At 41.1% G+C, this 23,924-nt stretch overlaps 1 protein-coding gene across 8 annotated transcripts; it reads left to right on the plus strand.

The window, feature by feature from the left end:
- tle2.L (transducin like enhancer of split 2 L homeolog) lies at nt 1–23,841 on the plus strand. 8 transcript variants are annotated; one of them, XM_041569813.1, is made up of 21 exons: nt 1–163; nt 3,087–3,155; nt 6,968–7,095; nt 8,157–8,220; nt 10,301–10,345; nt 12,228–12,290; nt 12,457–12,498; nt 14,483–14,672; nt 15,155–15,171; nt 16,077–16,181; nt 16,349–16,393; nt 16,585–16,740; nt 16,823–16,964; nt 17,040–17,209; nt 17,613–17,683; nt 18,092–18,341; nt 21,499–21,746; nt 21,884–22,031; nt 22,609–22,759; nt 23,058–23,134; nt 23,584–23,841. In XM_041569813.1, the coding sequence occupies exons 2-21, from the start codon at nt 3,132–3,134 to the stop codon at nt 23,689–23,691; spliced, it is 2,244 nt and encodes a 747-aa protein (XP_041425747.1). In that variant the 5' UTR covers nt 1–163; nt 3,087–3,131; the 3' UTR covers nt 23,692–23,841.
- The last annotated feature ends 83 nt before the right edge of the window (nt 23,842–23,924 follow it).

Below are 23,924 nucleotides of genomic sequence, written 5' to 3' on the forward strand. Positions count from 1 at the left end.
GGGCAAGGCAGAATGCGATTGGCCGGGCGGAGCTGTAGCTGCTTGCTGGAGTCTGAACCCACGTGGAGGTGGCGGCCGCTGATTGAGCCGGAGGGAGGGGCTGCACCGATCACCGGGAGACTGGGCCCGACTGGAGATTGGCTCCTCCTACCCTCGGGGTCCGGTAAGAGAGTGGGGGGCTCTGTGTCGCGGATACTATAAGCAGGGTGTCGGAAAGGCCTTGAAGAGACAAGGAGAGATGAGATGAAGGAGGGGAGCAGGACATGGGGCATTGCACTGGGGAGGCCTGCTGGGTGGGATAGGGAGAGCAAGCACTAGAGAGATCAGGCGAACGGTGAGCAGTGGAAAGGGTCCATAAGCCATCAGGAACAGCGAGGCTGTTGTAAAGGCCCTGGGTGGGTGAGTTGTTTACATGAGGGATTGCTGGAAGCAAAACTGAGAATAAAAGAGCCAACATTAAGTGCAGGTGGTGGGACGGGAAGAGACTAGAAGAATGGGGCATTACATGGTGGGGGATTAGGGGAGCCAGTGTGTGAGGTTATTTAGGTGCTCACACTAAGCCAAAGTGCATCTGGCGTGGGTGCTTGTTACTCAGTGTTAAATGTAGGAGCAGAAATTGTGGGACAGGTTTTGGTGTGTGCCTTTTGGATAAAGTCATGTGGGAGGGAAGGCTGAGCTTTGTGCTGTGCTTGGTTAGCTGAGTTTCCAAGGGACATCAGATTGTTGGGTGTAATTGTCTAGATGTACTGATGGGGTGCAGTGGGATTCTGGGGTGTGTTTGATTACATGTAGTGTTGTGGGAAGCATGCATGAGTGTGTTCTTGGTTGGGTGATAGGGTTGTGGGGGTAATCATGTTTTGCTTGGGCTTTGTTATAGGCATCACAGGTTGTGTTTGTGGGGGGGGGGGGTAGTCTGATTCAACCGTGTCTTTAGAATGTGTGTTCTGTGTTTTACTGGCTGTGAGATCAAATACATTATTTTGTATACCTCTTGTAGAAAAAGTGTCTACACTGTATGTAACATGGTGGGTGGCTAGGAACAAGTAAATCTGTATAATAGTCACTGCACCATTCATCATTTTTGATGTGGAAATGTAAATTGTGTGTCCTGGAGTTAAAATTTGTGTAGACCCACACACATGAAGGATAGGGATGTGAAATTCATGGTTATTTTGGCACATGCTGGGAACCACAGTTCCCATCTTTTTACTATAACTTGAAGCTACTGGCAAGCACTTTTTTTTTAATTTGCTGAACTGAAAGGCCTTGACTTTAACATGGTTACCTTAGAAGGGAGAACTGGGGTTTTTGTTCCAGGAATTCTTTTGTGTTTGTCCGTTCTGGGTCGTTTTGATTGTTCAAATTTTAGGTGTACGTGATTTAGTTGGGTTAACAGGATCCGATTTTGTGTTAGCTTTTATAGGTCAGATCTTTTATGCCAGAAGTACGAGACTGTATGACTTGTGCTCCATATTTATGTGGTTCTAGTTTTATAACGAGTGGTCGGGTCATGACTTGCTTGTGTATGATTGAGTGCCTTACAGGGAGACACAATCTTATGCTGAGAGCAGTGAGTCTAAGGACTGGCTGACCTTTATAGCAGAGTTGTCCAGTCTGCTGCTCTCTAGCTGTTGTTGATCTACAGTTCCTAGAATCTTGCTTATAGGATAAGGCTGGGAGCAGTTGTGCAGTAGCTGGAAGTGTTCAGGTCACTACTACTAACAGGTGAAAGTGCATAAACACAATTAATGTTTGCAGGGATGTTATCCAATATGTGACTGACCACAAATATACAGTGCATGTATGTATATTTGTAATCTCAAAGAAAAAGTGGTTCAGTGTATTCATCAGCAATATAAACTGGCAATATTGCATAAAACCTGTTATTCAGCATTGTGTGCATCTGATCAATAATCGCCTAACCACTGGGTGCCTTGGAACGATAACATGCAAGTGTATGGAGAAGCAGTTGCAGGCTGGAAATTGCATGGGCAGCAAAACACCCATTTTGTGTGGTATGCAGGATCAGACCAATGTACAATATATTAATAAACATTTTTTGGATTGATGGTTTGAGTTTGTGCATTTCTTAATGAAATATTAAAAAGGCAGACACTCTTAGTCTTTCCATGGGATGTTTTAAAACTGGGAACCTTGCCTTCTGATAAAGGAAAAACAAATGAAGACTTAGCCAGACTCTGATTCTTTCTTGCCATAAGTACTGTATCAGACCAGTTTGAGTGCAATCATGTCCCCCCTCTTACCAGATTGTTCTATTTTCATTGCCTCCTTAAATCCCTATCTTGGCATCTCAACAAATTCCAAATCACTTACAGTTTCCTCCCTGCCTTCCAGGCATAATAAGCTCCCCCTTCAAAGGCACACACACCTCTTTGTGTTTATATGCAATCTTCTGCTTCCTCTTATCTCCATTTTTTTTTTAACCATAAATTCCGCCCTCTAACTTGCACATGCAATGCCTTCACCCATATCCTGCTTAACATTCTGTTTATGTATGTTCTTGCATCGTTTAAAGGAGACATTCACCTCTTTGTTAACTATTGGCAGAATGTGGGCACACAAGGAATTTTGATACTACCCACTCTACCAGCTATGAACTGTTCGCCCATGACCACTTGCAATGGGCACCATTTGCATTTGGTTTTTAGTTATACTTTTTGATTTTATATATGGCTTTTTTTTTGTTTTTAGCTCACCTGTCTGATATTTTAATTGTTGTGCGGTTGCTAAGATCTTTATTATCAGCCAGACCTGTTTGTTTTCACAATCAGAAATCATTCCACTTCTGGTTTCCTGGGTCAGTGATCCTAAAAACCCAGTGGCATTTTATGTTTTGCTTTGAAGAGTGGCAAAAAAAGACAAATGATACTTAAAATCCACCCTGGCTATATCTCCCCTTTATTTGTATGACATGAGACACAGTGACACCCATGCTCTGTTCTGTATTTGTGTTTGAGTTCTCTTCTGCATTTCTACTCCTAGTTCTGTTTCAGGGATGTGTGTAAAGTTGCGGGTTAAATGAGTAAGCGATTGTGGTTAGTACAAACAAATCTCCTCTTTTGCAGGACCGAGATTGCACAAAGCGAGACAGTCCCACTACCTCCTCAAAGATGTTCCCTCAAAACAGACCTCCGGTGAGTGTGTCCTGTGACAATAAGATAAAATACTGTTTGTTTTTTTATAACTGTGAAATGTTATATATTATATATAGTTTCCAGAGCATCTGTTTCTAAGATTATCACACTGTTTGTGTATGGCAATATATCCCCCATATCTGTATGCATGCCTACATACACAAGCACTTTGACATGACTATAAAGCAGTGCTGTTAAAAGGGGTGTGCTTTTCTGTAAACAGGTAACCCATTGAGAGCAGACTTGACATTTTAATGAGCAGCATTGTGCAGCTGCTGTGGGGTTAAACTCTGCCCTAAGCAGCTGTCTCCTCGGGACTTAAATAAGAAGTGACCTAAAGGCTGCACTCATGGACCCACTGTGACCCATATATATTATGGAAGGACGGGCTACTTTTGTATGTTAAAATGTATGGAATGCAGTGGGACTGTGTTCTCCCACAGGTGAACTCTGCTTCACTATTTAAAGCCCAAGGAAATAGTTGCTGGGTGAACATTTCTAACATTTATGGACTGTTTGTGAGCTTGTGCCTGGAGCAGAAGGATTAGTTATAGGAGCTGATGATCAGACCTCAGCAGTTTATGTGCCAAATCAAAGCAGTATGGGCTCTGGGTATATCTAATGATTTAATTGCTAAATGCCTTAGAATAGTACCGTATTAAGGTGGCCATACACGGATAGATCCGCTCGTTTGGCGATGTCGCCAAACGAGCGGATTTCCCTCCGATATGCCCACCTTGAGGTGGGCAATATCGGGCTGATCCGATCGTGGGCCCTAGGGCCCAACGATCGGATCCTAGCGTTCGCCAAACGGGCGGTCGGATCGCGGGACCGCATCAATGAACAGATGCGGCCGCGATCCGACGGGATTTTTAACCCCATCCGATCGAGATCTGGCCGACTTTCGGCCAGATCTCGATCGGGGAAGCCCGTCGGGGGCCCCCATACACGGGCCAATAAGCTGCCGACTTGGTCTGTCGGCAGCTTTTATCGGCCCGTGTATGGCCACCTTTAGAAGGTATGCAGTCCATTGACCATATAAAATGCCTGAGGCCCCACTTCCTTTGAAATATAAACCATAAGTCATAAGTTCAAGTTTCACAGAATTTAGATAGTATCAGTAACTGATAGTCTAGAAGTCAGCCATATGCCATTTCTGTGCTGTTAGGTACTTTTTACATAATACTTAGCTGCTGTACAATTCGGGCATCAAGCCACTTTCATCATGGAAGCGTTGGATGTGGTGTCCGTAATGCGTTGTCACCCATTTAGGGCCCTTGTTGACAGTAATAGTTTGTTGTGGTTTATCTCTGCAGATCGGACAACCAAAGAGCAATGCCTGTGTGCTGGTTATATCAATAGTAATAAGCATAAAGAAAAACCGCACCAACAGGTCTTTATACAAAAATAGAAAAACTTTTATTGATAAACGTTTCGGCTCGACCGCTGGAGCCGTCTTCAGGAACAAAATAAAAGTTCCTGAAGACGGCTCCAGCGGTCGAGCCGAAACGTTGATCAATAAAATTTTTTGTATAAAGACCTGTTGGTGCAGTTTTTCTTTATGCTTTATAGTGTTATTTTTTTCAGATTAATGGGATGCTTCACCTATAATGTTAACTTCTACTATGTTACAGAATGACAAGTTATAAGCAACTTTTCAATTGCTCTTCATTAGTTATTTTTTATAGGTTTTTGATTATTTGCCCACTCCTTTCCAACTTTCAGATGGGGGTCACTGACCCCATCTAAAATCAAATGCTGTGTAAGGGCTCTTACACATGAGCGTTCTGACCTGCGCAGGAATAGACGCAAGTCATTATTTGAAATGGGGCTGTACTCACTCAGGCGCGTGTAGGCGCCGAACGCAGGTTCAGACGCAACATGCTGCATTTTTCCTGCGTTCAGCGCCTACATGCGCCTGAGTGAGTACAGCCCCATTTCAAATAATGACTTGCGTCTATTCCTGCGCTCCCCTGCGGCTGAACGCCAAAAAACGGAACGCAGGGGAGCGCAGGTCAGAACGCTCATGTGTAAGAACCCTAAGGCTACACATTCATAGTTATTGGTACTTTTTATTACTCATCTTTCTATTCAGTCCCTTCTCTGTTCTTATTCCAGTCTCTTATTCAAATCAATGCATGGTTGCTAGGGTAATTTGTACCCTAGCAACCAGATGGCTGAAATTGCAAACTGGAGAGCTGATGAATAAAAAGCAAATAACTCATAAACCCACAAATAATAAAAACCAATTGCAAATAATATCAGGCTATAACTCTCTACATCATGCTTAAAGTTCATTTGAAGGAGCACAACCCCTTTAAGTATAACATGGTTGGAAGGAAGTGGGAAATGTTGAGAAAGGCAGTGAAAGATTTGAAGTTAACCGTTGCTAACTAATTTTACTGAATGCCACAAATGTGCAGTATGTGATAATAAAAACATCCTTCCATTGCATGCAGAACACAAAATGATGCAAAAACTTTTAAGTGTTGAGCACTGGAGCTACTCGATTATGAAAGCAGATACATTTATGTGGAAGTTCTAACCAAATGCACATCCATCAGTGTGACAGAGAAGTGTTATAGTGGGCACATTATCCCCTTGCTATTGATCAGGTCTGTTATTCTTAATGTAGCATTTCCTGATTGTCTGGGATCCTGGCCACATCCTACTAGAACAAACAGTTGGTGTCCTGGCAGTATGAGGAAGTCATTTTTGTAGGCTCGTGTTTGATTGGAAAAGAAGAGGAAACCGATTTTGTGAAAACCACTTGATTCCTAGCAATACTGTTTTCCCTTTAACAGAAAAACCAAAGCTAACAATGATAGAGGTTGATACGTGCATACAGTCAGGAAGAGTTCCATCTTGTGCATAGGATTCACTCAATAACTAGTGTAATGTAAATATGTGCATTTAATGTTCAGCTAGCCTAAGGCCTTATACATTTTATGTTTTTAGTGTATGTCTATCTTAATCCAGTTATCGTTGCTCATTTCTGCACATATTGTCCACACATATAATTATAGGCCTTCTGTGTGCTAAGTATTGTGATTGATATAAATGCAAATTGCTTTGATGCCTTGACTTTAGCTGTGAAACTACATATGACAACTTGACACTGTTAGGGTGGCCTCCCAAGTACACTAGAGCCAGACACTAAAACAAAACAGAGTATTTCAGGGATGTCAGGAGTGTTTGGATTTGTTCACTGTACAGGAAGATAGTCAGTCTGCATTTAAACTAAATATCTGCATGCTCTAGATTTGCAGTGTTTCACATGCTCCACAATTTTCTTTTAATTAATGTGTTTTATGCAACTTTTATTTAAAATAATTATGGATGCACCCAATCTACTATTTTGGATTCGGCCAAACCCCTGAATCCTTTGTGAAAGATTCTGCCAAACCGAATCATAATTTGGATATTCAAATTAGGGGTGGGAAGGGGAAAACATTTTTACTTCCTTGTTTTGTGACAAAAAGTCGATTTCCCTGCCCCTAATTTGCATACATATGCAATATGCAATTTTGCATATGCAAATTAGGATTCCGTTGGCCGGGTAGAAGGATTCGGCGGAATCCTGCTGGAAAAGGTCGAATCTCGAACCAAATCCTGGATTTGATGCATCCCTAAAATAATACACAAATCATTAACTCCGCTGCAACAGAAAGTAAGCAGGAATAGCTAGAAACAAAGAGTAGGGGAAAGAAAATGTTTGTTCGGATGGCAATGTTCATTAAAGCATTGTGATAAAAGGTCATGGTTGGAATAATTTGCTTAAACCTGTGAAATATCCTTTCTTCTATACTTAGACTCACCTACAGGCCTCAGTGGCAACAGGGGCAGCATCTGGCCCCCCTCAGAGCCTCAAACTCACCTATCCTGAGACTTTGGACCGTATCAAGGAGGAATTTCAGTTTCTGCAGAGTCAGTACCACAGGTAAGGGGCTCATCCAAAGATTGACTTTGTCTTTTGTTGCACCCAACTTTCTAATCAAGTCGCCTCTTGTGTTTTGAGATACATGCAGAATTTTCATAGCAGAAACGCATTGTTTGCCAAAGACATTCTGTGGCTAACTATCCTTCTCAGCTGTTGAACTCCTCTAAATCAATGATTTAGAGGAGTGATTAAAACCGCTAACCACCTGTTTTGGCCCAGTGTGATTCTTTAATTGGGAAAAAATGTACTTGGAGTGTATGTACTTGGATAATTCTATGTGACTTCAGGTGAAAATGGTATTCTGATTAAACTATTCTTTAAGTCTTTTTCAAAAAAAAAATATGGATTGTTTCACTGGGTATAGGATGTGCATGTTATTGATTTGGTGCATGATGAACCAACACTAACATTATAGGTCCAGACTGAGATTCAAAATAGGCCCTGACATTTCAGCTACACAGAGGCCCAAACAGCCCCCACCAGCCCACTAAATAGTAACTGTCTATGGCAACTTATAGCAGCCCCTCTGGCATTTGCCAGAACCCACAGCTGCAGCAGCCACAAAAGAGTTATTGTATGTAGTTTGTATGTGTGTCTTACTTTGAGGCTGGCAAGTAGTTCTATATGTATTAATGTTGAAGACCCACTCGCTGTCTTAGTGTTTCACTGGGTCTAACTCAAACTAGCCGAAATGAGGCAGATGACTGCAACTGCTCAAGAGAAATAACAGATCGTTTCCCAAGTGTAACCCTGAGCAGTCCATAGGCAGGCACTTCTACTTATGTGTTTGTTTAGGAAAAAGCTTGAGATGGGGGGGGGGGGTCACTTCATCTTTTGTCAAAGTTTCTGCTTTTTTTAACTTGGAAAAACAATAAAAATCATTTAAAAGATAAAAAAAAAAGAGGGGGGTCACGTTTTGAGCAGGAAAATGAACTGGATAGTTTGCCAGTAAAAACTATTTTTTTCCCCCAATGCATTATTGTGCATCAGATATTGCTAAAAACTTTCATATAGGTTGCGGTAATCATTGACTTGTAATTCCTCCCTCTCCTTGTCTTCAGTTTAAAACTAGAGTGCGAAAAGTTGGCAACAGAGAAAACAGAGATTCAGCGTCATTATGTCATGGTAAGTTCAACACTAAAAGACCTCATCATTGGAACCTTTTGTTCTTTAATGATTAATACTGGTACCACAGTCTAGATGCATTTAAACAAGCAGGTGCGAAATGTAGATTGGGAAAAACTTTGGGCTTTTGGCTGCACTTGTGTCACCTGTCACTACCAGCTTGTCCCTTATTCAGGCATTTGCCATGCTTTACTGTAGCAAGTGATGACAGAACATTTTGAGCATTAAGACTGACACTGCTTTTTATTTTGCCTGACCCAAACTGGCAGCCAAAACTTGCTATATGCATAATACCATTTATTTAAGTAAGCTACTTTACAGCAGTACATATATCCTAGTATTACCCAACAGGAAAGGTATTTAGAATAGTTATTTAATTGCTGACAAACGTATTAAACATGAAGAGGCTGAAAATATTTGTTACACAAATGCATAAATGTATTAAAGGGGAACGATCCCAAAAATGAAAATTTAACATTAACTTCAGCATACTGAAATAAGAAACTTTCTAAATACAATCAATTAAACATTATTTACCGTGTCTGAAATAATCAAGTTTATCTTCATTATCCCTCTCTCAGCATCTGTTTATTCTCATTCCGTCTTTAGAAGTTGGGTGTCATATGAATGATCCAATGTATCTTATAGGGGGGATCCTTTTGCCTAGAAGATGTTTTAGAGCTCACCAGAAATCCTGTCTCTCTACATGCAGATTTGGTGTAAAGATTTTGTTTGTACTTGAATAAGTTATTTGAGTGAGCTCTAATACATCTGCTAGGAAAGGAAGCCCCCTATAAGATACATTGGATCATTCATCTGACACCCAACTGCTGCATGAAGACAGAAGGAAGAGAAACAGATGCTGAGAGAGGAATAGTGAATATAAATTGAGTATTTAAGGTCAATATCCAGTTTGTTTACACTTTCATTAGTGGACGAGAGAGAAAACTAATATTGGTGATTGTAATAGTAATGTGTATTCTATTTTGACTTTAAAGCCTTACCTTGCACTAAAGAGGCAGGATCTTCTACACAATAAAATAGGGTGGCAAAGTGTAAGTATTAGGCAGGCTACAGGATTATAAGGATCTAAGCCAGAGAAGCTGATGAATGTCTGGGGTAGGAGACATTTGTGATATCTGTTGAGTTTATGAGAATGCTAAAATGCAGTTGGCAAGTAGGAATAATAGAGATAATTTTTGATAAACCTTGATGGTAGCTACTAAGGAATACGAGAGATCATTTTGGTAGTACTGGCCGGTGCTGGGGGCGGTAAAAAAAGGGGGCATGACGTCAAAGGTGCGGGCGTGCCGTCAAAGGGGGTGGAGTCACGGCAGCAAAGAGAAGGTACATTTTGAGCAGATTGGGGCGGGGCAAGGGCCGTTAAATATTTAATACCTGCCCCGGCCTTGGCGGGTGTTTTACCAGCTAGGCCGGTAAAATTACGGCCGGGTGGCAACCCCAGTGGTCTGAGAAGCAGAATCAACATAGTATATAATGAAAGATTAAGTGCGTGGGAACTTAAAACTAAAAGGGCTTGGAGAGGATTTAACAGTAGAATTGAGTGTTTGGGCTAGAGTAAATGGGACAAGCTTGGTTTATTTATGGTAATGGCAAGGTTATGTTTGGCTAATTGGGAAGGTAATTTTAGGGCTATTAACATTATTTGTTTTTGTTGTGTACATATGCATTTCAGTCTTGTGGCTGCTTTTCCAGCTGTAATGCTGTTGATAGTTTATGCACTGGAGCATACCAACTAGCTATGTATTTAGATCTAAAAGTTAATATATTATGCACACTATACAGTTAGATTTCAATATATTATTATTAGCATCTCTGACATATTTTGGAAAGAGGGAAAGTAGCAAAGGCAAAATTCATGGGTGAAGGAAACTGATGCAGGATTTAGTAAATAGTCTGCTTATTTGTCCTAAAGCTGTTGAAACCAACAGGTTTCCTTTGAATCCACACTAATAACATGATTTATTTTAGTATTAGATTTTTCTGTAATAAGGAAATGTGATCCTTTTTTAAACTATGTAATTCACAGTTACTAACTTGTTCTTGTTTTTAATAACAGTACTATGAAATGTCTTATGGGCTGAATATAGAAATGCACAAACAAGTAAGTATTGCATGCTAAGTGATCTCATCAATCTGTCACTTCCTTTTCATGTCCCTCTTAATGACTTTTCCATTCTCCTGTTCCTCACCCTTGTTTCCTTTGCTCTTGTATAGCAATTTTAATTATACACTATGCTATAAATTTTGTTGTACAATTTATTGTGCAAGGAGGCTGTAAATCGGGTTTGCTGCCTGGCAGGAGTGTACTGTGTAGCTATGACTTTTTAAGACTATTTTGTAAATCTATTGGTAAATGGCACAAGAAACTCAGGGTAGGCAAAGTGCATTGAACATATTGCATGCTACAAGGCTAGAAAGTGTCCTGCAATGACTTACAGTTTAAGGCGCAGTTGGTCCCTGCTCTGCATAGCGGACAGGTTAAGTTTGCTGCTGGAGAAACTTGGTGTTTGAGAATTACTAAGAGAAATGGAAGGGACCGTCCAGTGACATGGCCAATGATCCAATCCATTTGCTTTATTACCAATGCTAATCCTTACAATTTTAACAAACCTTTATAACTCTTTCTTGCTTGTCTCACTTTGCACAATTAACTTATTGCAACACACCTTTCTTTCCACCCATTTCCTCAGTTTTTCCCCTGCTCCTCATCCCATTTTCTTCCTTGTCATCCATTTTTTTCCCTCCCATTCCATTTCTTCTCAGCTGCCCCAATGTTCTTCCCACACAATCATACTGTAGGTTTCTAAATAAACAGTAATTTTGTTGCCCTGCCCTTCAGTTCTTTTATATACCCACATCTTTCTGCTTCCAGATCCCACCTGTGTTTGGCCTTGTATTTTCTTTCAAAATGTGTATATCCCTCTGGTAACAGCTTGCTCATTCTTCATACTGTGAGAGTTAAAGTAGCAGTAAATTGCACATTAACGAGCCCGCCCCATTTAGAGGGAAAATCCATCATGGCCCCTTGAGGCAGCTCACTCTGTGCCAGAACTATTCAGACCTGGCAGCTAGCAAGGAGGGTGTATGGCGCTGTTACAAGGAATAGAAATGAGAAAAGTTGCCCTCCCCAAGCCATGCTAAAAAGGCAGTGACTGTCGCTCTTTCTCCTGACCCCCTCTTCTTCCTCTATGCCGTTTAACCTCTATATTTCCTGCCTCCGCTTTCCACCACCTCCTTTGTTGCTTTCCGTAAGACTGAATGATCAGCCATAAGAGCTGCAATTAGCATGGTGGCAGCAGAAGGGAGAACGCTGTTGGAGAGCAGACACAGAAGGATAGGGAGGGAATTAAAGGAGCAGACAAAACCGCCCCAGCAGTGGGAATTAGTGATGCTAATTGATTTTGAGCATTAATACCTTTTATGTTCTTGTTATTGCCCAATATAACCACCATAAAACCCCTTCTGTTTCGACATATAGTAGGCTCATCTGCCAGAAGCAAGTGTTGACACCGCTTCCTATTTGCGCACCCATAGTTATAAAACTTGCTCAATATAAAACCTGTATGTAGCTCACACAGTACCATGTATGACCTTCCAAAATCCTCCTCTCGTAGTAAATCTGTAGAATCCCTTCTATTTCTTCGTCACCGTGTCTGAGAGATGATACTGCTTATTTACTGTGCCTCTGTGTTCTTGCTAATTACCCTAAAGGCAGGTGTGTGATTTGGCTTGTCTAGTGCTACTGCACCCCTGTGGGCTTTCTCTCCTGTTCTCGCTGCTCTTAATGATAGCATGTAACGAAGCCAGGGAAGTGTCACAGACGTGTACTGGGGTTGACTAATGGCAGGGGAGATCAAAATGCCTTCAGAGGACTATAAAGAGATGAAACTGCTCCCCCCCCATTCTTCAAGTGACGGTGTCTTGTCCTTGCTGATGAGTGTGTTTTTTTCAAATTCATTTGTATGTATGTGGTATCATTTCAGACAGAGATTGCCAAGAGGCTGAATGTAATCTGTGCCCAGCTGGTACCCTTCCTCTCTCAGGAGGTGAGTAAAAATTCTGTCACAGTACTACTGCATGTGCCTCTGTACCTCTTATCATTCTGTTCTTCACAACCCTTCCCTCACTTCTCACATTTTCACCCTGCCTTCTATTTAGCTGAGCAGAAGGTCTTTCTTCATCTCACATCTCTGTAATTTGCCTCCACTCTAGCACCAACAACAGGTTGTCCAGGCTGTAGAAAGAGCTAAGCAGGTGACTATGGCAGAGCTGAATGCAGCCATCGGGGTACGTTTCATTCCCCCTCAGCTGACTGTGGTGTGTATACTTCCCACTCCCTCCAAATATAATCCACCTTTAGAATATTTTTTTCTATACATGTACATAAGCATAGAGGAGAAAGAAAATTGAACCTCAGGTGCACCGTGTATTTTCTAGTAGCTTTTATCCATTGCAGGCCTTTTTATAGGTTGGATGAGGTTACTAGTACACCACTGAAAATGCATAGCTTATGTTTAGTATGATTGTCTGGGCTAGTAACGTTTAATGGGCTATTGCTCTTTATTAAGTTTAATTATAAACTGTGCTAGGGCCTTCTACATGGCTAATGGCTTTTCCTATCGAAACCGTTAATGCGTTATCGACTGTGTGTAAATTACTGCTCCCTGTTAACGTTCATAAGAAAATTTGTTGAACACTGGAATATACCTTATAGTATACTGTATTTTTGAGGACAGTAAAAGGAATTTAATAAGGTTTAGAGCTAAACACTGGACATGTGGTTTATTTACATACAAAATGGCTTTAGTACAGTTAAATATGATTAAAAGAAAATATCATGTCAATCAAACAAATCCTTCTAAATCCTTATAGTAATATAAGGATTAGAACATTACTTTTATTTCTTAGTCAAACTTTTGTCTCCAATTATGAATCTCTAGTAGCTGCAGTATTCCTCTATCATGAGACATTTTCATTTGTTTCTTTAAAGTTTGATTTAAATATGAATTTTTAAGCCCTGCCTACCCTGCTAATATTTCTCCGGGTGGTTACCAGCTTTGATCACCTTCCATACGCCTCCTATTCTGTTCCAATTATAAGACATGAAACCTGGAAGGGGTCTGTCATAATGCCATTAGGTTGTAAAAAAGTATCAGAAACCTGTCCCAGCATAAGACTTAAAAAGAGCTGCAGCAAATCCGCTATTAAAGCTGTATGTTTAGCCTCATGTGTGAGGAGCAATGATAATGCTAGGTTTTTAAGATATGGCTGCCTTTGTGTTAAGATTGTTTGATGTATTTTCACTTGTTGCACTGGTTGGTATGCAGCTATATTGAGACATAGTGATTCTGAATGTTTGACCCACATACTTAATCTGTGGGCAGAAAACTGATGACTTTACGTCTACATTTCTGAGTGACAACCACCTAGCACATGTGGTCTGGAATTCCGGGTAATTGCAATTCAAATCAATAAAATGATTCAGAGTATTTTGCCACTTGCCCATGAAGCTGTTAATTGTCAGCTGGGTGTCTAATTTGACCCCCCAAAAAATGTGTTAACATTATCTGCTGCTAGACCTTTAGGGTCAGTCCACAAGAGCAGATTTGGGGAGATGTAATCGCCTCTTCTTCTGGGTGGCACGCGTAGGCAGTATGGGGAGATTGTCGCCCAGAAGAAGAGGCGATTAGTCGCCAGGCAACTAAATCTCCCGAATCTGCTCGTTTGGACTGACCTTTAATCATTGCTCATAAAAATGCAGTTGGTTGGCCGTCTGGGAAGCAAATGACCCTGGAGTTCACGGTTTGCAGTGCCAACCATAGGGCAGCATCTTAGGCCATCAGACAAGTCGTTGTGCACTTTAGGGATTACATCAAACAAGGTCACATTGATTGACTTTATGCTGTTGAAACCTGGCCAAATGCACTGATCAGATCTTTGTACAGCTGGAAATTGAATAGACTATACAAAGAAAAATAAAATCCGCATACGTGTGGCCAATAGTGACTCCTGTTTTTATTTAAAATTCATTTTAACTGTTAGCACAGTGCCTAAAAATAAATCCTTAAATACTGGAAGTTGGGCAGGAAATGTGAAAAGGAATTTGTATTTTTTTTGTTAATAACTTAATGTGTTTTTTTTCTTTGTTTGTTTTTTTTTGTTTTTTGTTTTTAAATATCTTTTCCTCTTTCATGTTTTTCCACTCTTTACACTGCTGTCCACTCACGGTCACATACAGCACCAACTGCAGGCCCAGCACCTCTCTCACCATGCACCTCCAATCCCTTTAACCCCACATCCATCCAGTCTGCAACACCCTGGACTTGCTGCCGCAACCAGTGCATCAAGCCTGTTGGCGCTATCTGGTGTTCTTGGCCTTCAGACACAACTTGCTGCAAAAGAGGGCCTTGCAGATGCAGAACACAGAGGTATTTCCCTGAAGCAAGCACTGTTGCTGACTACAAATGTAATATTTCAGGCTCCTCGCGTCGGGTTTTTAGACACTAGCGTGATGATAGCTGCTAACAAAATGACGTGTCAGGGTGCTTTTTCCATTTAATTAATGTGCTCAATGCCAAAATTGGCTAGAGGGGTTACTAAGTTTCAGCATGCTTTAGAACGCAATGTGCAATTAAATCTGTTACTGATGTCTTGGGATGTTTCACAATCAGTTGCTGGGGGTGTGGGAAGTTTGATGAGCTGCACATTCTCTGTTACTGTGGACAAGGTGGCTTTAAATTTGAGAGTGCAGTGGGTGGGCAAGTAAAAGAAATAAAGGTAGAGATGTTGATTTGCAAAGGAAGATGAGGGAGAGGTCTCAATGGAAATGGGGGAGATGATGATTAATATTCTGCACTAAAATTAACCAGATCTTTCTCTTCTTCCTGCTCGTGCGTTTCTATGGAGACAGAGAGAGACCCAGGGCCTGTGAGTACAATGTTACTCTGCAATTGGGGGGGGGGGTTAGTGTAAAATTTTCTCTTGTTATTTTGGGGATCCCTGATAAAGTATCTTATTATGGGCTATTCTACTGTATGCTACCACTATAAATGCTGTTTCTATCTGTTTTAATTTAAACCTTGTTGCACTCTGTGGGTGGAAGTGCTGATTCACATAGGAAGCTGAACAGTTAGTTGTGGGAGAACTAAAGAGGTGACCTATTCAGGCTGCTCCTAAATGACAGATTGGAACACAGATAAATTTAACTTGGTTAGGAACACACAATGCCATTCACAATTTTCCATCAGGCACTAAATCTCCAGGAGAAAATATATATTTTTTTTTAACATTCTTATGTGCATGGCTGCATAAAAACCAATGTAAAATGTGTACTAGTTGAATTGTTGGTTTTGTGTGCTGTGCCATAATCTCTTTATTTTATGTTTGCTACTCATTAACACCTCCCTCTTATATGAGCACCAACCTATTCATATGTGGGGGTTGCAGTAAAATGAAAACTGCTTAAAAAAAAAACATGAATTTCGGAAAGAACGAAGAGTAAATATAGATGAATTTAGGACATTTCCACTTCTTTGTGTTGCTGATATTTTCGGTAGAATACAGCATAAACACAAATTATGGCATTAAAGGCAAACTGTTGCAGCTGGCAGTAAAAACACTGCTTACAATAGCTAACAATCTACCTATGACTGCAGTGGGTTGCTTTCAATATGTCAGTGTTTTTATGACCATGTGGTTGATCAATGCAGCACCAATAAGATGTTGTGTTAATTTTGCCACCTCTATTTGCTGCCAGCTTTTACAGGATTCTTGTGTGTTTCGTGCTTTTTCCTTCATGCACTGTTTTACTTTCTTTTCATACTCCATTGCAGAGCTGTTTAACCCTTCCAAATGGTGAGCGTGTGCGCACTTTGTCAGATTATCTAAACAGCAACAAGAAGCGGAAAACAGAGGAAAAAGATTTTGGCACAGACTATGTGAGATTTTTTTCTGCATCACTACTATTTCCTTTCTCGAAGAAGTCTTCTATTCTACTGTCATTTCACTTCATTTTTCTCCTTCTCGCTTTTATTGATTCAGCCTCTGTTGACTCTCTTTCTCCTTTCGCAACCCTCTCATTTAACCTGGATTTTATCTCTCGTAGGGTAGTGATGCTGACCGCAGTGAAGATAATTTGGTGGTTGATGAGGTAAGTTCGTTCATGGAGAAACTGATAGGCCAAATACTGTAGAAATGAGATGTAGACTCCTGACCATTATTATGCTGCTTGAGTTCTGGTGGAGGACTTAATTGAAAGTACTGCTAAGGCCAGGAATGTTCCACACTCGCATGTAGCAGCAAAAGTTTGAAATTTTTTATAATTACCTTTTCTATTCCCAGGATCCTGCCTCTCCTCACAGTGTCCATTCTTACTCCTCTCGGGAAAATGGTGTAGACAAACCTACTCTGCAAAGAAAAGATCCTCCACCTGCAAGCCCAAATTCCATGACCTCATCCAGTAGTGTGTCACCCTCCAGGAGCAAAGACATTCCCTCAGTAAGTTGGGAGTAAAATAGGGAAAAGAGCAGTACACATCTTCATTTGCACCTAGACATGGCTACATTTTTTCTTTCTTTAGCAGCAAGTGGAGAAGGCAGGAACCCCTGGCTTAAAGTCCAGCACTCCTAATTCACAGAGTGATCTAAATACACCAGGCCCCAGTGGGACCAGTGCATCACAATTTAGGTCTATCGCCACCAAACCAGCCATTGACTCCTTAGGTAAGTACTAGAAATAAAATAATTAGCCCATTGATTGAGACTGAAGCCTGAACTCCCATGTTCTTTTCTCTACAGCTCTTGGACTGAGGACTCCATTAGGGGGGCAGGGTGGTTATCCTGCTGCATTTAGCATTGCTCACCCATCTGTAAATGCAGATGGTGCTGGGGCCTATGCTGGGTTGCACCTAATGTCTCCACAAATTAATGGCGCTACTGCTGCTGGAACCTATGGACGATCTCCATTAGTGAGTACCACCAGTCCCTTGCATAGCTATATATATATATATATATATATATATATATATATATATATATATATATATATATATATATATATATATATATATATATATATATATATATATATATATATATATATATATATATTAGTACTATTGTGCAGTGAATTGAAAAAGTACATCAAAAATGCTATGCTTTGCTTGTTTCTACATATAAAGGCCCATATTCTTTTAGCACATGCTTCCCTTGGTCAGGGCATGATGTGCCGTGTACAGTAGGAATGACTTTTATGTGTATGTTAGGATCTTGCCGATTCCTGGCTTATTAACCAGTTGACAAAGTGTATATATGGTTTCTGCAAAGAAGGCTGTCTTTGCTATGTATCTTAAAGGCATTCTCTCACCTCAGGTCAGCTATGATCCCCATGCTCACATGCGAGGATTGGGTTCTGCAATTCCAGGGTCTGCATCAGGAAAACCGTGAGTTGTGCAAATATACTGTGTTGAATACTTTACTAAATCAATCAACATTTTTATATATTTAAATTAGCACAAGATAATTTTTTTTATATATATTACTGGTGTTACTGATGCATACACAACCATATATCTAGTTAAGGCAGATGCTTATCATTTTAAAATGGTTAATAGCTTAAGTTAATTTTAAAGTAAATTGCTAATCACTAGTGATTTCCTAAATGTGTAACCTTGTAATGAACTAAGTCAGGTCCTGAAAAACATTAGTTGTCTGAAGTGGCCTTAAACCAGAGAAGTCCTACAACTACTGCTGTAAGGTCTTACTGGGATGGGGCCACCTATTGAATTATAAAGGGGCCAAATAGAGAAATTTGGTGTGTATATTTTTACTCCCCATCCTTCCTATTACAGGGCATACTCTTTTCATGTCAGCGCAGATGGACAGATGCAGCCAGTTCCCTTTCCCCCAGATGCTCTTATTGGCTCAGGAATTCCACGGCACGCGCGTCAGCTCCACGTACTGAACCACGGAGAGGTAGTCTGTGCGGTGACTATTAGCAATTCAACACGCCATGTCTATACTGGAGGCAAAGGATGTGTTAAAGTGTGGGATGTTGGCCAACCAGGTACAAAGACTCCTGTGGCACAGCTTGATTGCCTGGTGAGAATATCTTAACTACTTTGTACATCATGGACACTGACCTGTGAATTATTATTTGATTCTATGCACTTTCTTCATTGTTGTTGGCACAGGAAAGTCTTGAATAGATTGCAGATTTAAATTGCTATTGTTATGTCTAGTTTCTGTTACCGCTGAAGTTTATAAATATAATTGCGTTAGTATCCGTTAAATGTATAACCAGTGTGGTGTTGATGCATCTGCCATTGCTAATCTTCAGTCCTCCATTCACCCTTAAAGCTCAAACCAGTTGGTTTCTAAAATAGTTTTCTTTTTAACATGAAATCACAATTTTCTAACTGTAAATCACTTTGCACCTATAGAGCAGATTAGAAAATTACAATTTTTATATGTTACTGGCCTTTAAACAGACCTGTAAATCTCGTTATGTAGCATATAATGCAGTTAAGTTGGTCCCCTGCAGGGCTGGTCCTATCAAATGTGGGGCCCAATTGGGACCATGTTGGTGGGGCCCCTAGACAAAATGTTGCTGGCTACTGACACACCAAGTATTTAGGCAAATAAGGGCATACAGGCACAAAATAGAAAGGAAAGGGGCAGACAAGGTAAGAGAGTGAGAGGGATAAAATAGGGGCACATAATAGGGGCACACAGGGTAAGAGAGAGAGGGAGGAAATAGGGGCACATAATAGGGACACACAGGGTAAGAGAGAGAGGGAGGAAATAGGAGAGTGGACTGGGCCAATTAGTTTGGGGCAGGCTGGGCCAATTCAGCTTGGGAGCAGGCTTGGTTGGATTGGGGGCAGGCAGGGCCTATCAAGGTTGGAGGAAAGCTGGGCCTATGAGAGTTGGGGGCAGGCTAGACCTATGGTGTTGGGGGATAGGCTGGCTTATCAGAGTTGGGGGTGGGCTGGACCTATGGATTTGGGGATGGGCTGGACTCTCAAAGTTGGGGGCAGGCCAGGCAGCATCATGTGCTGAGGGAAATATTATCTGTGGTGCGGGGCCCCCAGAGGTGCGGGGCCCAATTGGTCCAATAGGCCTAAGGCCGGCCCTGGTCCCCTGTACAGTATTATTCACCATCAAAGTTAATGTTCCTTTGTGAGAACACTGTGCGCAGGCCGTGGAAAGGGAAAAAGTCTACATAAAGCAAATTAGTAAGTAAGCTATTGCTGCACGGCATATTTTCCTACAAAAGTTTCACATCCTTGATAAGGATATTCATTTACAGCAGAAAAGGTTACCCTCAGCAACCAACCAGATGTTTAAAAGCTAACTGCTAATTGGTTGCTATAGGGTTACAGGTTTTGTGCCAGTGTTGCTACATAGCTTCTTAGTAAAAACTAGCAATAATAGGGCTGATTGATTCTTCATTCCAAGTGGTGGCTCTTATGAGGTTCTTGACTAATGCTTCCGTTGGTGAATGAGCAGTGTTTGTTCAAGTGACCAATAATAATCATTGTATTGTTTGCTTTCATAATTCCGACTGAAGTAAACTGATAAACGGACTACTGATCTGTTAATTTGGTAACCTGAAGCAGGACAAACTTTGCCCACTTTATCAGCTAACACCCTTATAATGGCAATATTTTCTGTGATATTACTTTGGAAACTATGCCATGGCAGCACTATGTAGCACAGGAACATAATGCAACTGTCTCTGCTGCCGCTGGTTTACATTACAATTTATAAGGTGCTGGCAGAGAAGATGCTCCATATTCCATCAACCATACTATCAGTATTAGAAAAACTGTCTTACAAGCCAAAGCAGAAATGGCAACGCTTAATCACAATGGCTCTTTAATTGGCAGTGTTGCCTGCTTAACGCCCTGTGTCTGCAGTAACCAACATGGATCGGATTCTCCCATCACTCTGCCTGCCCTATGCTTCCTGTGTGTGCCATACTCTGCCTGCCCTATGCTTCATGTGTGTGACATACTCTGCCTGTCTTATGCTCCTTGTGTGTGCTATACTCTGCCTGCCCTATGCTCCCTGTGTGTGACATACGCTGCCTGCCCTATGCTCCCTGTGTGTGCCATTCTTTGCCTGCCCTATGCTCCCTGTGTGTGTCATACTCTGCCTGCACTATGCTCCCTGTGTGTGCCATATGCTGCCTGCCCTATGCTTCTTGTGTGTGCCATGCTCTGCCTGCCCTATGCTCCATGTGTGTGCCATACGCTGCCTGCCCTGTGCTCCCTCTGTGTGCCATACCCTGCCTGCCCTATGCTCCTTTTTTGTGTCATACTCTGCCTGCCCTATGCTCCCTGACATACAACACACTCTTTCTGCCCTATGCTCCCTGTATGTGCCATACTCTGCCTGCCCTATCCTCCCTGTGTGAGCATACTCTGCCTACCCTACTCTTCCTGTGGGATGTGAGCCTGGTGGGGTTTGTTCTGGGTAATTATCATTTTAAAATTGCTGTTAGGGGCACCAAAGGACTTTAATCATGTGCGAGGGGGGGGGTGCAATGTTATCCACAGGGGAGGAGGAGGCATGTGGATTTAAGGGTATGTTTTAATATAACTTTAATTTTTCACATATAAGTGATGTGATATCCCTGCAGTGAACACCAACCATTAGGTTTTATGATGTGCTACCAACATTAATTTGGACATGGTCTTGTGGTAACATGGGTGTGGTTTAAAGTGGGTGTGGTTTAAAACAGGGAGTGGTCAACTCTGGCTTCCATTATTGGCCCTCCACCATGTAGGCCAGAAAAATTCCTGCCCTCTGTCTATGACAGTGCTGTCCAACTTCTGTGGTACAAACATCACTAGGACAGGAAATACTTTAATTCTTAAACCACATGGAGACACTAGTGAATTCATACACCTGTCGCATGCTGGGATATTTGTTGCTTGAACTGGAGCTGTTACTGTAAAATGGCCCCTGCACCCCGGGCCTCTCCTATTCATATTCCAGTCTCTTATTCAAATCAGTGCATGGTTGCTAGGGTCATTTGCTGAAATTGCAAACTGGAGAGCTGCTGATTAAATAATTTAAATAACTAACTCAGGAACAACAAAAATTAAATAATGAAAACCAATTGCAAATGGTCTCAGAATATCACTCTCTACATCATACTAAAATTTAATTTAAAGGGGAACAACCCCTTAAAGCCAGGAACAAATGTTAAAGCAGTTTTCAATATGGAATTTGTGTTACTGTCCACCAGAACCGTGACAATTACATTCGCTCCTGTAAACTTCTGCCTGATGGACGCAGCCTCATTGTCGGTGGGGAAGCCAGCACCTTGTCCATCTGGGACTTGGCATCTCCTACTCCTAGAATAAAGGCAGAGCTAACATCATCAGCACCGGCCTGCTACGCATTAGCCATTAGCCCCGATGCCAAAGTTTGCTTCTCTTGCTGCTCAGATGGAAACATTGTAGTGTGGGACCTTCAAAATCAGACCCTTGTCAGGTGAGCTAAAATTGGCAAATGTGATTGCCGTTTACTTGTCTATGTAAAGGAAGCTGATCCTCTGCATTTTATGATTGCAAACTTTGGATACTGTTTTCTATCATTATTACGGGGCCATGATTTTTCCTACTTTTTAGGCAGTTCCAGGGCCATACGGATGGCGCCAGCTGCATAGACATCTCTCATGATGGTACCAAATTGTGGACAGGGGGGCTGGATAACACAGTGCGATGCTGGGACTTGAGGGAGGGCAGACAACTCCAACAGCATGACTTCAATTCACAGGTATTGAGCTAAATATATGAAATTTACAGCCGTAAAAATATACATACAGAATTAAATGTATGTCACCATAAACTAGATACCCTAATGTAGTAACAGAATCATTGTATATACAAGCTGAGGTGAATCATACATGCTTTTTGCTAGATCACAAAATAATACGATAACCTAAAGCCATTCTGACCAGAGTGGCCAGAGTTCAAGTCCCATGAGTTCTGACTTCTGTACATACAAACACACAATGGGGCTCATTTATCAACACTGAGCAAATTTGCCCTTGGGCAGTTACCTATAGCAACCAATCAGTGATTAGCTTTTTAAAGCCAGCTACAAGTAGAACAATAGATGCAACAATTTGATTGGTTGCAAATTTGCCCAGTGTTGATAAATGATCCCCAGTGTCTTTTACAACTGAGTCCATAACATTAATAGCTTGAGATGAGGGAAGATCCTGGGAAGAGGTTCATATGAACAGTATCTTTATATTTTGGGTGTGAATGTTGCCGTCATATCTGGGGGCTTGCAAAGAACTTCCTTGCATTTTATAATATTGGTTTCTTTGTACTTTTGGGATTTATAGATCTTCTCTCTGGGGTACTGCCCCACTGGAGAATGGCTGGCCGTGGGGATGGAGAGCAGCAATATTGAGGTTCTACATGTTTCTAAACCTGATAAATACCAGCTGCATCTTCACGAGAGCTGTGTCTTGTCGCTGCAATTTGCATCTTGTGGTATGTCCATTTTAGGAGTTTGTGTCAGGGTAGTTTTTTATGATTATGGTTTAAAATTGTATATAAAATAGGAAATCAAATTTGTCGTTTTCATGCTAAAATCTGAATACAGCCATAATTCTTAACATGTAAGTGGAACATCTGATTGAGTTAAACAATTTGCTCAGTGATCCTGAGCATTTTTAATTTTTTACATGATTTTTAAATATTTTGAGTATTCCTACCTAAATGCATTGTGAATGCAGCTATTTTTCAAATGGCATTGAAACAGATGAAGTTCACTGTAATTCTTTTTTAGGAAAATGGTTTGTGAGTACTGGGAAAGATAATTTGCTAAATGCTTGGAGGACACCATATGGGGCCAGCATATTCCAGGTGAGAACTTATTACTACTAACAAGCAGGCTAAGTGTTTAGAATCCATCCAGAATATGCTTTGTAGTTCACTTCTGTCTTTTAGTATGTATTGGATAGAAGGGAAAGTTTATCTCTATGCCCAATAAACGGGATATTTTGTGTCTGTTGATAAGTTGGCATTCAGCCATGTATATGGTTTACTATCTCTTCCTTCACTTTTGACTCTAGTTACTATGAAAGGATGGGGGTTTAAATCTTGTTTTTTGTTACTTCCTATTCAGGAATGAATGTTTCTGATTTTGATTTATTTTGCTTGGGTCTCATAGGCAGATAATTGAATTGTAAAAAGCTTGTTATTCCCCTTTTATGTTGGAATGAGGGAATAAATAATTAATTTTCCTTCAGTGACTGCTCTTTTGGAAATGCTTGGCATATCGTCTAATATGCTGCACACTTTTCTCTCTCCAGTCAAAAGAATCCTCTTCTGTTTTGAGCTGTGATGTTTCCACTGATGACCAATTCATTGTCACAGGTTCTGGAGACAAGAAGGCAACAGTATATGAGGTTATCTACTGAAGTCTCCTACCTTTCTACCCTTGGGGTTTCCCTTCCATTGCACGGACCCTCTGGGGATGCCCCAAAGTCCCTTGGGTTAGTTCTGTTTTTAGGTGTATATTTTATCTGTACTGGGCAGCGTGTATTTAATAATAAAATCAGAGAAAAGTATTGGTCTCCTGTGTCTTGAAAGGGCTTGAGAGTGTGTGGAGGGATATTCTTAAATTAGTAATCTGCGCAAGTGACACATTCTT

Source organism: Xenopus laevis, chromosome 1L (genome assembly GCF_017654675.1).
Source record: "Xenopus laevis strain J_2021 chromosome 1L, Xenopus_laevis_v10.1, whole genome shotgun sequence".
In the NCBI taxonomy this organism is placed as follows: domain Eukaryota; kingdom Metazoa; phylum Chordata; class Amphibia; order Anura; family Pipidae; genus Xenopus; species Xenopus laevis.